The sequence below is a fragment of the Pezoporus occidentalis genome, unplaced genomic scaffold (genome assembly GCF_034315485.1).
Source record: "Pezoporus occidentalis ecotype Australia unplaced genomic scaffold, CSIRO_AGI_Poc_V1 ctg99, whole genome shotgun sequence".
Classification (NCBI taxonomy): Eukaryota; Metazoa; Chordata; class Aves; order Psittaciformes; family Psittacidae; genus Pezoporus; species Pezoporus occidentalis.
The window spans coordinates 1350916-1364100 of record NW_026916358.1 but is presented as its reverse complement, the minus strand read 5'-3'; the positions used below and the strand labels follow the sequence as shown (position 1 = coordinate 1364100).

Here is a 13185-nt window from a genome sequence, read left to right as displayed (position 1 = left end):
TCAGAAGGGAGGCAGTTTGCTTCCTCACTTACTTTGTGGTTTTGGGGTTTGTTTGCGGGGCTTTGTTTTGTTTTGGTTGGTTTGTTTGGGTTTTTTTGACTTTTTTCTTTTTATTGTGCCTTTTTTTTAAAGCTCTATTTCTGTACATTTATCTGATCTGTAATCTAGCTGTTGCTCTGCCTATCTGAACAGAAGAAAGATCAATTTATACCATGGTGGTACTGCTAGTTTCTAATTCCTTGATTTGTCTTTTTTTTTTTTTTGTTTTTTTTTTTACCAGTCATTTTTATGTAGATTACCTGTTGTTACAGTCAGAGGGAGAAGTAAGGTGTTAGGAAGGTTCTTATGAATTTTCTGGCAGAAATTGGCCAGCCTATTCTGTATAGGCTTGACATGTCATTTTCTCTGACGTAAAGTATTGTTGCAAAGCGCCACTTCCAGCTAGGAGAAAAGAGCAGAACTGTTCAGTGTAGGTAAAGCTCCGGTCATCAGTTCCAGCAGATTTGTGAAATGCTGTTGTCTTATCAGCTGTTATATGAGGAAAGACTTGGGGTGAGGGCAGGGAGAGTTTCACTGCCTAATGTCCCCTAAAACGGGTAAATTCAGATTCACTTCAGAAAATGTCTGAACCCACTCTCATAAGTAGACTGCTTCCTGTAAGGCTTTGTTTTATAGTTATTGATTGCTATCTTTGGTGCCAGACTGGGCGTTTATGTGTAAGTTGTCAAAATTAATTTCTGATACAGGTCTTAAAACAGTACATGCAATTGCGGCTGAAAATCCACCAGAGGGAGACCTGTGCTTTTGATTGGGGCGTATGATTGGTCTGGGTTTTTTTAGCGACATTTACCTCTTCCTTTCTTTTGAAGCAAGCAAGCTGCAAGAGTTGCATTTCTTTATATCTCCTTTTTGCAGAATTTTAAAAAGCGCTGATAGTGTCAGGTTTTTGAGAGAGGGTCACCCTGGGGAAAAAGTGGGCAAGAAATCAAGTAATAAACAGATGACATAGTTTTCAAAGGAATTATTTGCAAGTATCAGCTCTAAGGATTAGTGAGATACACTGTTAATAAGATAATGGAAATGTCTGCATATATGAATATAGAAAGCATAAAAGGAGAACGTGTGTGATTTAAGACTTTCCTCCTGGTATATCTGATTTTATTTTTTACCAATTTAGCTTATCTGGTTTTATATATTGATGTTGCCTTCCAGTCCTTTGCACAAAATTTACTCAAGACATTTGTCTGTTGTATTCAGTGTCATGGAACTGATGTGCACTTACTAAACAAAAAAACCTCCACCACTTTTAAGAAGAATTTGTTTATCTCGTCTGCATCCCACATGTTATTCTCCTATGTCTTGTTCCTTCAAACCAGCTTAAAGTAGAAAGTGGCATCAGTCTCACTTTCTAACCCTATAGTTATATTCCGAGCAGTTCAGATGGGATGTGATAAACCTATTTGTAACTGTATTGAAACAGGATCAGAACTTTTCTAATTGTTTCTGCAGCAGTCACATTCTAAGATTATTTTGGTTACAGTGCTGTATTGATTTAATGAAAAGTAAGCAGTTTGGATTAACTATCCAAAATATTGCAGATATAGGTTCTGAATTAATGTAATTATTTTTAAATATATGTTGCTTATTTCTTTTTCTTCCTCTTGTAGAGAGCAATTGGAAATGGTGATAGAGCAACTTAAAGTTAAGCTGCAAGATGCTCAGCATAATTCACAGCTGAATGCGTCTGAACTTGAGGTGTTGCAGTCTGAACATGACACCTTGCTGGAAAGACACAATAAGATGCTGCAAGAGACTGTTGCAAAAGAGGCAGAACTCCGTGAAAAGTATGGTCTGATGATGAAGAGATACAGATATTTTATTTTGTGTGAACTTTAAGGACTGGGCATGTAGTGGCCTTTAACTGTACTTCCAAAGGAAAGAGCATGATTATTAAGAAAGTTAAAGGAGTTTTTAAAAGCCTTCAAAAGTTTCAGCAGTGAAAGTGAAATAGTAGCTAATCAGAGAATTTGAGATTTCTGCCAGCTTTCTATATGTTAACTATTAGATTTAAAAAATAGCATTGTTAAGCACATTGATTGTTCCTAAGTTCAGTGCTCAGCACTGCATGTGTGTTGGACTACTCAACTAAATTTGGATGTTTCCTATTACAAAAATAAGGTAGTTAAATGCAGAGCAAATGATTTCACTGACAAAATACTCAGTCCCCTGTCCGCGCAGTGCCTTTCTTACAGAAGGTCCTGTGGTTTGAGTCTGTGCTTGCTACAGTCTTAATTTGCACATTAATCTGTATCACTTCTTGAAAAATCACGAGTACCTAATACTTGAGCTCTTCAAAAGGGTTCTTTCATTGACCTGTCTTCTCTGTTTAGGGTACAAAGAAGTTGACATGAAATATTCATTAGAAATTGCAGCTTAGTATTAGGAACTGTTGGCTTTTCATCACTATCTTTGTACTGGTTTATCTGTTCCTGATAGCCACATAATGATTCATCAACTAAATTATGTCCTTCTGCATTCAGCTGATTTAGTGACCAACTAAATCACGTCCTTCTGCATTTTTCGGGAAACAGCCCGTATCATAGTAGGTTCCCTTTGTACCCAGAGAGACAAGCTCTTTGCTACTCTGGCTATATTTAAGTTTGTATACTTATAAGGGCAAGGCCTATGCTTAGTCTTTCCATACATGCACTTGTTTAATTGCTTGTGACAATTTTGTCTTGCTTCTGGAGGATCTCCAAACCATGTACAATTTATGTGTTACTGATGTTTTTTTGCTGACAGCTACATTCTTCTACCCTCTTTTGTACTGAAAGGTGAACCTTAAAAAAGATTTAACTTAGCTTCTTAGATACTTTAATTTTCAGAAGTCCTGCTTAAGTCTTTGGTAAATAATGTTAAAGGAAGTGGAGTATAAAATAAAGGACATGCCCTGTATGACACTATAAACAGTCATGTCGCAGTTCTAGAATTTAAGAATATTTAGACTACAATGTCTGATGCTTTTATTTTTTTCCCAAAGATGTCTGAATTTTGTATTTTGAAATAGAAATCAAGGGTTTATATAGTATAGTGCATTCATGTGATAAGTAATAAGTGTAACTTTTTCAGTCTTAAATTTTCCCTGCAAAAGAGGAATTTAAATGTGAAAAAGCTGCATAGTCATTCTAAAATAATCATGCATACAAAAATTGAAAACTACTTTACACTCTTAACATTTTTGAGATGTAAAAATGACAATGTTTTGCTGTCAGTTTCTCATGGATTTTATACGCACTGCTTTCAGGCTCTGCACAATACAGTCTGAGAACATGGTCATGAAAACAGAGCATGCCCAGGCTTTGAGTCAGCTGACAGCCCAGAATGAAGCTCTCCGGAACAATTTCAGAGATCAAGTTAGGAACCTGCAAGAAGAGCACAGGAAGACAGTAGAGACACTTCAGCAGCAACTGTCCAGAGTAGAAACTCAGCTCTTCCAACTCAAGAGTGAACCAAGCACTCGAGGTAACTTTCAGTCATAATCTTGAGTTAGACACAGATTTGTGTACCTGAGTCTGAATCTAACACATGCTCATAACGTGTGGTTCTGTAATACACTAGAAACTTTTGCTGGAGATTCTGCAGCATGCTGTATCAATTCACTGATACCAGATAAGGAAGTGAGTCTTTGTTATTACCGTCCCTTCAGAATCTTAAGATACTTGAATGCATACAGAGGAAGGCATTATGCTGGAAGGAATGTGCTGTGAGGAGCAGCTGGGGATTCTGGGTTTGTCTAGTTTGGAAAAAAGGAGGCTGAGGGGTTAACCTCCCTGTTTTCCATAGCTTCCTGAGGAGGGGAAGTGCAGAGGGAGGTGCTGAGGTCTTCTCACTGGTACACAGTGGCAGGATGAGTGGGAATGGTTCCAAGCTGCAGCAGGCAAGGCTCAGACTAGAGGAGAATTTCTTTACCAAGAGGGTGGTCAAATCCTGGAACAGGCTTCCTAGAGGGGCGGTCAGTGTCCTGAGCCTGTTAGTGTTTAAGAGGCTTTTAGAAAATGCCCTTAACAACGTGCTCTAACTTTTGGTCAGGCAGTTAGACTAGATGAACATAGTAGGTCCCTTCTAACTGAAACTATTCTATTCTGTTCTAGAATCTGCATCACTGTCACCTCTTCTGCAGTATTTGCATTGTCAGACAGATGGAGGGAAATTACTTTGTAAATATTCAGTGCCCTTCCTATCAGTTTGCCTCAACTATGAGGGATAAAACTAAAGAAGAGTGTATTGAAAGCTGTTTTAACAATGTTTGTTATTGGTAGACTTGTTACTTGATCCATCTTCTAATATAAGATTTTACTGTGTTCAAGCTCAAGTGCTATTTTTGTATCTGTAAAGTTACTAATTAGGATGTAGTTGGACGTTTGCCAAACAGCAGGAACAGTTTAAGAAGTTACTCTTTCCATATGTTACTGAAGCAGCAGGGCAGTGCACACAGTATTAGAACAATTTACACCTCTCACAAGACTGGTTTAAAAAAATCTAATTCTGTTTTGCATTAAAAACATTTGACACTCCTAGCTACAGCACATCTTCAGGGAGAGTTCCATGAAGGTTTCATAGTCACTGAAATAAAAATCACCAATCGAGTTTGGATTTTGAAACAGACATTAGTTGGAATGGTCATTTGGAGGTGAAAGGCTGTATTTTCTATTATAAATGTTATGTGTGTATTTGGCTTTCTCCTCTTCACTTTTCCTCCCCTTGCATTTTGAAGACTATTATATATACTGCTCTTCAGTGTGAGACAGTCACACTTATGAAATAGCCCTGCCACTTTCATTCTGATGACAAACATCAGTATTTTTCAGCTCCAGCTGTTTCAAATCCAGCTACGAAGAACTTGAGAGAAGGGCGAAACACTGACCTTCCTGTTCTTGATGTATACACTGTAGCTAGGGAAGAGGGAGAAGGTATGGAAACAACGGACACAGAGTCCGTCTCTTCAGCCAGCACTTACATACCATCCTTGGAACAACTTTTGAACTCCCCAGAAGAAAAACCTGGTAGGTAGAACATGCGGCTGTTTTAAGCACTTGTGTACGCAAGTTTCAGAAGTTTCTGTCCTCAAAATATCTGAGGAAGTTGTGTTTTCATGCTTTTGGGTGCAAGGCACAAGCCTACTTAAGTGCTGAGTTTACAGTATCCTGAATTTCTGTAGTTTTGTCCTGCAGTAAGGACTAACAGTAAAACATTGCTACAGGTTTTAGTGACTTAAAGATGTCATACTTGTGACTTTATAATGGGAAAAGACTAGATGAGCAAGTCAGTGAATAGTTACAGAACTTTTTGTATTCTGGACTAGTCTACTAGCAACAATAAGTGCTGATTTAACTCTTATTAATGAAAAGATAAAATGTCCGTTTATCTTAATGTGGCTTATTAGAACAGGATCTTTTTTTTTTTTTTGGTAGTTTTTTTCTAGCCAGCATGCAGACAATGTTCTAAGAGTCCACAAAAAATTGAAAAATACATGGTAGCATCTAATTGTGTGGTAAAAGTCTGCTGAACATCTTGTGGAGAACTGTTGAGAATCTCCATCTATGGGTAGGAAACAAGCAGTAAATTAAAACCATGTATCTTGACATACTTAGAACTGATTTGCCAATCCCCTTCTAATATATATACAAAAATAGATCACAAAACAAGCATGCAGCAGCAATGATGCCCATTAATTTTTCAGTTTGACTTTGCATGGATTTTGTTCCTAAGGAACTACGTTAATCAAGTCCTAATGGTAAGTAGATGAAAATGCTTTCTGCTTCTCTCAGTTTTCTTTTCCAATTAATTGCAGAGCCACCTCAGTGGCAAACAGAACTCACCAAGGATGAACTGATTCAAAAACTAAACACAACAGCAAAGAGTGCTGATCACTTGAATGAATTACTTCGTGAATCAGAAGCAACCAATGCAATCCTGATGGAGCAAATAAAGGTTAGCAGGCATGCAGGAAATGTGGGGACAGCTCTAATTTCTGTGGTCTGTTTCTTAGCCGAAATGTTTAACACCAGGAATGTTTAGAAAATCCCAGTCTACAAAAATTTGGTGATGCAAAACTTAATTTTGGAAGGGCTTTATTCCACAGAACTAATTGGGGCTTCAAGAGTTGACTTCAACTTCTTGGGTTTTGTTATACCCCCCCCCCCCCCATTCTTCCCACCTCCCTCCCCCCCCCCAGTTTCTGGGCAGTGAGAGATGCAGGTTGATTGTGGGGAGGGGTTGAGGAGTAAAAGCTGCTATGAAGAAAAACCCTCAAGAGTTTGGAAGTTTAATGTTTAGTAAAGTGCCCTTACTGTTTTCACTTTGATATAGGCTGTAAATCCCAAGGCAAGTATTGTCTGGTTTTTAGCTGTCTTCGATTAAAAGAAGATACGTGTCTAGAGATACATGTACTAATAGAGTTTGGTTTGGTTTGATTTGATTGTACCTTCTTGAGTTTTCTGGAAGCATTTTTGACATAAAAATATCCTTTAAACATGCTAAGCTTTCTTTTATAAAATGTTTTTGATGAATGGTAGTATCGTTAGGTCTTTGATCCGCACTGCTAACTTGAATGTTCAACTATTGCTCTTTATCACTGAAATAGAATAATTAGTACTATTATATTAATAATATTGTTATAAAATATTAAATATTTAATATATTGTATAATAGTGTTACAACTGCTGCATAGATTTTATTACAGTGGAATTTTTTATCAATAAAACACATAATTGTGTTCAGTTTTGACTGGATTTTTGTCCAGAATGTGTTCCTATGCACCCATTGTTCTTTTAGAAGCAAGCTGCATAATTTGCTTTTTAGCTTTTCAAAAGATCTTTGTTCAGTTGCTCATTATATGAAGCGAACAATATTGCATATTTTTTCCCTCATCTGCAGCTTCTTAAGAATGAAATAAGAAGATTGGAAAGAAATCAAGAGAGAGAAAAGTCTGTGGCTAATCTAGAATACTTGAAGAATGTTCTACTGCAGTTCATATTTCTAAAATCAGGAAGCGAGAAGGAAAGGCTGCTTCCAGTAATAGACACCATGTTGCAGCTCAGCCCTGAAGAGAAGGGGAAGCTAGTTGCAATTGCCCAAGGTATGTGGTGGTCAAAACATGGTTGCAAAAAAAGGAAGTGGAAATAAAGGTAACTGAAGTTCTACCCTTTCTTTTATAGACTTTGGAAGGAAAACAAAACTTAGCAATGTAATGCCAGTGCGCTAGCAATAAAACCACTTTGCTTTGTTGGGACGTTACTATGCAGTTTTCAGAAAATAGAACAAAATCACATTAATAAGGGAAGTGGCAAAGTACTGCATTCCATCGTAGGCTTGCATTTGGGAAGATGAGGTGAAAGACCATAGCATTTAGAGCTTGTTCTGGCACTCTCATGAACACTCATTGGATATATCTGGAGAAAGGTGATAAATGGCCTGTAAAACATTGTTAAGTACCCAAAGTAAAGTGGACTTGGTGGTAAAATCCATGAATATATTTATGGCAGCCTAAGAGTTAGTATTGAATGTTACCTCTTCAACAAGTTTAAGAGGACAGCATTTTAATAAGGACAGAAGCAGTGGGAGAAACAAGGTCATGTAACCAAATTATGTAACATCTAACATAATAAACTTAGTTTAAAGTATGTTTTTCCTCTTCCTTCAGGTGAGGAAGAGAGTAGTTCACGGTCCTCTGGGTGGGCTTCGTACTTCCACAGCTGGTCGGGACTTCGATAAGAGTGAAAACGCTGAATCTTTAAACACATTCCACAGCTGCAAAAAGAGAAGTCTTTATATAGAAGAACAACCTGTTGGTGTTGTAGCATTGAATTACAAGCTTTTATTTCTGTGTGTTACTTTTGGCTTTTTAGACTCTTCTAAGAAAGAAGCCCTTAGTAGCTGTGAAAGACTGTCCTATATTGCACTCTGATACAGCAGTGAACTGATCCTGTTGTAAATGTTAAAGTTGATGATCAGTAGTATAATGAGACATAACAAATTAATTGCAAATTGCTTGGAAACAGAATTTGACAAGCCTGTGATGGCTCTTTTGAAACTGATTTAAAAACTTGGTCTAATGTAGTAACTGGAATAACGAGAACTAGACTTAAGGCATTTTAACGTGTTTTAAAGTTTCACGCAATTTTTTCAGTTTGCTAATCTATATGGTTAGTGTTATTCTCTGCACGATGAAGAGATTAAAATTGTTCTTTCCTCTCTGGTGATGCTTACAAAATGTAAGTCCATTAAGAAACAGAAGTGGCATTTTCTGCTTTAACTTGACTGAATTTTTAGTCCTGTGAGGGGATTTTTTGTGTTTGTTTGTGACGGGATTTTTATTTTGGGGTTGGGTTTTTTTGTTTGCTGGGTTTTTTTTGTTTGTGTGTTATTGGGTTTTTTTGCAGAAGCTGGATTGAAAATATCAAGGCAGCAGTCCACAAAATATAGAGAGTGCCTAAAACTATATGAAATACAATGCTTGGCACATCTGGAGGATGGCCCTGTAGCAGAGATTAATGGCACCAGTGGAAGTCTTGGGATAGTAATCCAAGAATCAGAGGTCATAAGTGAGCTGAAGCTTTGGGAGAGACAGCTTAAGCTATGGCTTTTTAACTAGAGGTTGGAAGTTTGTGTTCAAGAACAGGAAGTTCCATTACTGTAGCGACCTCTGTACTTAGGTGAAAAGGCTAAACTCATTCTGATTTACTTAAACTGAAGACACTAAAGGAAGAATCTGAGTCTGTAGGTCAGACTCCTAACAATAACTTCTGAGAGAAAAGGAGGGAGCTTTTGTCAGTAGATGCATCTTTTCAATTTTCTAATGATTGAAGATGTTATACCCTTCTCTCACTTCTCTGTGTTTGCACACATTTGCACAAATCTTCTGCATGGATGAGATAATCTCAGTTCCAGGTTATTCAACAGAATGCTTTGGCTTTCTTTAAGAAAAATAAATCTCTGCCATAGAATTGCTACCAATTGTTACCAACACAGCAGCTTTTTTTTGGTTTTTTTTTAGCTTCAGTCTTCTTTTCCCCTTTTTATAGTCCATGCTGCCTTTCATCAGCTTAATTTATTTGTAATTTATTAAGATGCAGACAAATTTTTTTAAACTCTGTTTCATCAAAGTCTTTCTATCTTTTTCAGTCAGATTTTCACACTCCATGCTGTTTTACAGAGAATCACTCCCTGCTATACATACCAATACTAAATAGTATTCTTCCTTTCTTATTTATCTTAGTTGAGGCCCTGAGGAAAGGATGCTTATTCTTTAAATATTGCCTTACTTGGGGCTGAGATTAATCTAGGCAGCACATGTTGCAAATAAACTGCAGTAACTGTGCTTTTGGTTTAAGTTTTTGCTTATATATATTGTAATACACAGTTGTCAAAGCCAACAGGCTTTATATAGATATTTTAATTCTTTTCCACAGTCTTAAGCATATTTTTTGTTGTTTTTTTTTTTGGGGGGGGGTGGGGGGGCGGCGGCAAGGTGTTGTGTGTTTCTTTGTTTTTCCTTCCCCCCTCCAGTGTGCATTTTAACCAGAGTTGTTACTGTTTGTGCTACTGGTGAAAACACTCACTGTGGGTAGATCACAAAACTGATAAATAGTAGAGAGGGGATGAGACTCATGGATGTCTGTAGCGTGGAAATGTAGATAGCAAGCATAAGGCTAAGTTTAGACTTTTGAAACAATTACCATATCTTCAACATTCACAGTTTGCTCTGGGTCTGGGATGTTGAATTCTAACTACTTATTCACAGCTGAATTTAGTTAACATCACTCAAAAGAATGCCAAAACAGAGCGACAGACAGGAGAGATTTGAAACATGCATAAAAATAAGTGCAAGTCATTCTCCTGCTGTGATTTTAACAATGGAAGCACATGAGTGGAAGGGTACAACTTTGTCTTAGTTCAAATGCAGTTTGCTGCTGACCTGATCTAGTCTCTTTTGCATGATGTCTGCTTGGCTATCACTGAAAAGCTGTGACAAGTTCCGTTTAAAATGCACATATTTCAGACCTGTAGATTAATTCAATGTTTTTAAGCTGTGAATAGATTGTATGCAAATGACATATATATCTGGCTTTATTAAATACCGGTTCCTTATTGGTTTCAAGTCTGAGTTGCATGCTCACTGGTTTTCAGTAAAACTCAACTATCGTACTTCTGAATGTAGTGGACAACTTGCATCACTTTTTTCTTTTTTTTTTTTCTTATAATGGAAGATTAAGATCTTAATTACTGTAAAAATATTTTAATAACTGTTACTAAGCTCCGTTCTGTTGCTAAGATTACCAGAATTTACCTTTGTGGCAATAAACTGTAAGCAAATGTATCAAAGTTTAATATACACTTGCAGTAAATGGCATAGAAAAATGTGGACTGGAAGCAGGATTATTTTGCGTAGAAAACTTTTTATATGTCATATATTTGCATTTGTAATGTACAGCATTGTAGCTGTGGTCTGCTTTCAAAAAGCAATTTGAAGATTTAACCAGTAATGCTGCTTCTTGATACACTGTGGTGCTCTTGTTTGGAAGAGCACTGTGCTGAATTTGCTTTCTGCTTCTTATGATTGTTTGTTTTCTTTACAGTGCCATATTTGTTAGGATGTTTCCTAGAAAACATAACCCCTGCCCAGAGTTTACAAGCTTAGGACCAATTCTTACTCCTTTATGAGCCTGCCTTCAGCCCAAGCCTAAGGAGGGTATAATTAGAAAAAAAAACAAAAGCCATTCTACTGATACTATGCAGATTATTAATTGAAACCCCAAAATGGGAGTGATTCAGAGTTCCTAGGCCTGTGTGTGCCCCGTGGCTGATTTTTTTAAGTACCTGTGCTGACTTAAAGATGGGTTATACACCTTTCCTGTTCCCTTTACCTGGAAGGAGATTCATCTGTGCAAGCAAAATGGGCTCCGTTTGAAAGACTGGAGGACCAGAGCTTGTCAGGCTGTAGAGCAGATGCAGCTAGTTGGATTTAGGGGTCAGGATGGCCAAAGGGAACCCATGTTAGAAGTGATACCTGGAAGAGTAGAGTTTCTTTTTTCTTTTGTGACCTTCCTTTGCCAAACTATAATTGAGTGGTTAGTTTATTTTCTAAATTTAAATCTTCCTTTGGCTATCACCCTCCATCCTTTTGCTTTGATAACAGATTATATATTCTGAAATTGTGGAGGAATAGTTAAGAACTCTCCTTAGTTTGTACTAAGTGGCTTTGAAGGCAGCTTAACCGTCTGTGCTTCATTTGGCTTATACCCTGGCTTCATCCAGTGCACCAATACTTCTTCAGCTACTTGCTAGTTCTGTTGGTACTGTGAAAATATCTTTCTTAGGAGCCTTGCACATAGCAGTTACCATCCGCAAGATGAGAAACCAAATGTATGAAGGGGTAAACATTTATTTGTTACAGTAATTTTGTAATTGCTAGTCTGAATAGACAAGTGTTTGGTTGGAAATGTGTCTTTTCATGGCCTTTTCATGTGGCTTGTCACTGCAATAAAATTCACCTTCACCCAGCAGAATGCCTTTCTCTTTTCCCTGAATGCCTGTTCCTACCTGAGACAATGCTTCTCAGGTAGAAGACAGAAAACAAGGGGATGCTAACTGAAGTATTAAAGAGAAGATTGTATGGATCTGGTGTAGTAGCTGCAGTCTTTACTTTGGAACACAGTAACAGTGATGGATACTTCTAGATGGATGGAAGAGGAAGAGAAATTGGTTTGTTACAAGGGTTTGGGATTTTGGGTGGGTTTTGTTGTTTGGGTTTTTTTTTTGTTTATTTTTGGTGGGTTGTTTTTTAGGAAAAATCAAGTTTTAATGAGAAAAAGGCTCATTTAAATGACTTCAAATATGTTACTAGATTGTTACTAACAATCTGACAATGTCTGACACGAAGGAGAGGAGGGATGCAGAAGGTATTAATGTGCTTGTCAAAAGGACTACACTTAGTATTTTTTATTTTAAGCCACCTTGTAAATCAGCACTTCCTACTAGCACTCAACTTCAAAGGGCACAAATAATTCCCTGTGATAATTTTTCAGTATCTGCACAAAGATTAGATGCACTGTGGATGATGAGGCGGTTGGTTTGTTTGTTGATTCAAGTGAGAGTTTGGTGTGTTTATCTTCTTGCTATCCATGTTTGTGTTAGGCTATGCTTATTATACAAATACATGGTCAGAGAAGGGAGTGTAAGGTAAAAAAAAGTTGACGTAACAAATGGATACAAAATAGTCAAAACCGAAAGCCTGATATTTAAAGTCAACTTTAACAGCTTTCACATAAATGTGTACATGCTATGGGAAAGGGAAATAATAATCTGACTGCTTTTCAAACTGAATTTGATCTAAAATTTATCATTGTCTTGCAAAGATGCATCTTGGGTTCAAGAGCTTCCCTCCTGTCCTGTGTTCCTCAGGCTCGCTCTCAGGATCAAGGCTGGGCTGAGTAATGGAGATTGAGGATTGAGAATAGTAAATCAAAGTGGAAAAATGCAAGTCAATTACTGCTCCAACAGTCCAATCCACTTCAGTATTAGCAAAACATTTATTCTATTTGTTGTCAGCGAATCCCTGCAGGCTTCTTAAGAATCCAAGGTAAAGATAATCAGTGTAGAAACCAGTGTGCTGTTTTGGGCACGGGCACAGTCCTGGTCTTGTGATAATGGCCTTTGAAAGTGTTTTAAATTGATAGCTGCAGATGAGTATAGGATTTAAAGGGGTTTTATTGCTTCATTGCTTGAAAATCGAAGCTTGTTCTGAGAATACTCGGACTGCTTCCAGAGTAGAGGTACATATTAGTTCTTGGATCTCTTGCCCCTTGCAGCATGCAGAGCATCCCAGAAGTAAAAACCATAGAACCTATTACAGTACTCCAGAAGAAGGTTTTTACCTAGTACTGGTTTACTGTCTTCATTCCCCTTGTGGAGTTAAGTTGCTGATGCTCAGCATTACTTCTGCCAAGGCAAAAGGCCGATTGTACCATTTTTGGCTTTTAGCATCCAAATATTTATACAGACTAGTTCATGTTCCTCTTGTGAGTGGTCTGCAGAAACCGAGGCAAAGCCACCAGCCTTTGCAGGGGTGTCACTGATGCAGCCTCTGCAAGAGCAGAGAAGCAGACGGAGGCAATAAAAACTGCA

General features: G+C 37.6%; 1 protein-coding gene and 1 long non-coding RNA gene across 4 annotated transcripts in view; both read left to right on the top strand.

The window, feature by feature from the left end:
• Positions 1–11567, top strand: part of GCC2 (GRIP and coiled-coil domain containing 2) — a 28698-nt gene extending 17131 nt beyond the window's left edge. Inside the window, exons 18-23 of one of the 3 annotated variants that reach the window (XM_062606952.1) lie at positions 1668–1844; positions 3305–3522; positions 4953–5063; positions 5852–5991; positions 6937–7138; positions 7703–11567. In XM_062606952.1, the coding sequence (XP_062462936.1) occupies positions 1668–1844; positions 3305–3522; positions 4953–5063; positions 5852–5991; positions 6937–7138; positions 7703–7773 (919 nt within the window). In that variant the 3' untranslated portion in view covers positions 7774–11567. Of the gene's footprint in view, positions 1–1667; positions 1845–3304; positions 3523–4858; positions 5064–5851; positions 5992–6936; positions 7139–7702 lie in introns of those variants that run through there. The other 2 variants (XM_062606951.1, XM_062606954.1) reach the window with 2 other exon arrangements.
• The window catches only part of LOC134157717 (uncharacterized), a 339144-nt gene extending 326667 nt beyond the window's left edge, over positions 1–12477 (top strand). The window contains exons 2-3 of the long non-coding RNA XR_009962436.1: positions 8464–11960; positions 12463–12477. This is a non-coding gene — a long non-coding RNA (uncharacterized LOC134157717). The remainder of the gene's footprint in view (positions 1–8463; positions 11961–12462) is intronic.
• Positions 12478–13185: the final 708 nt, after the last annotated feature.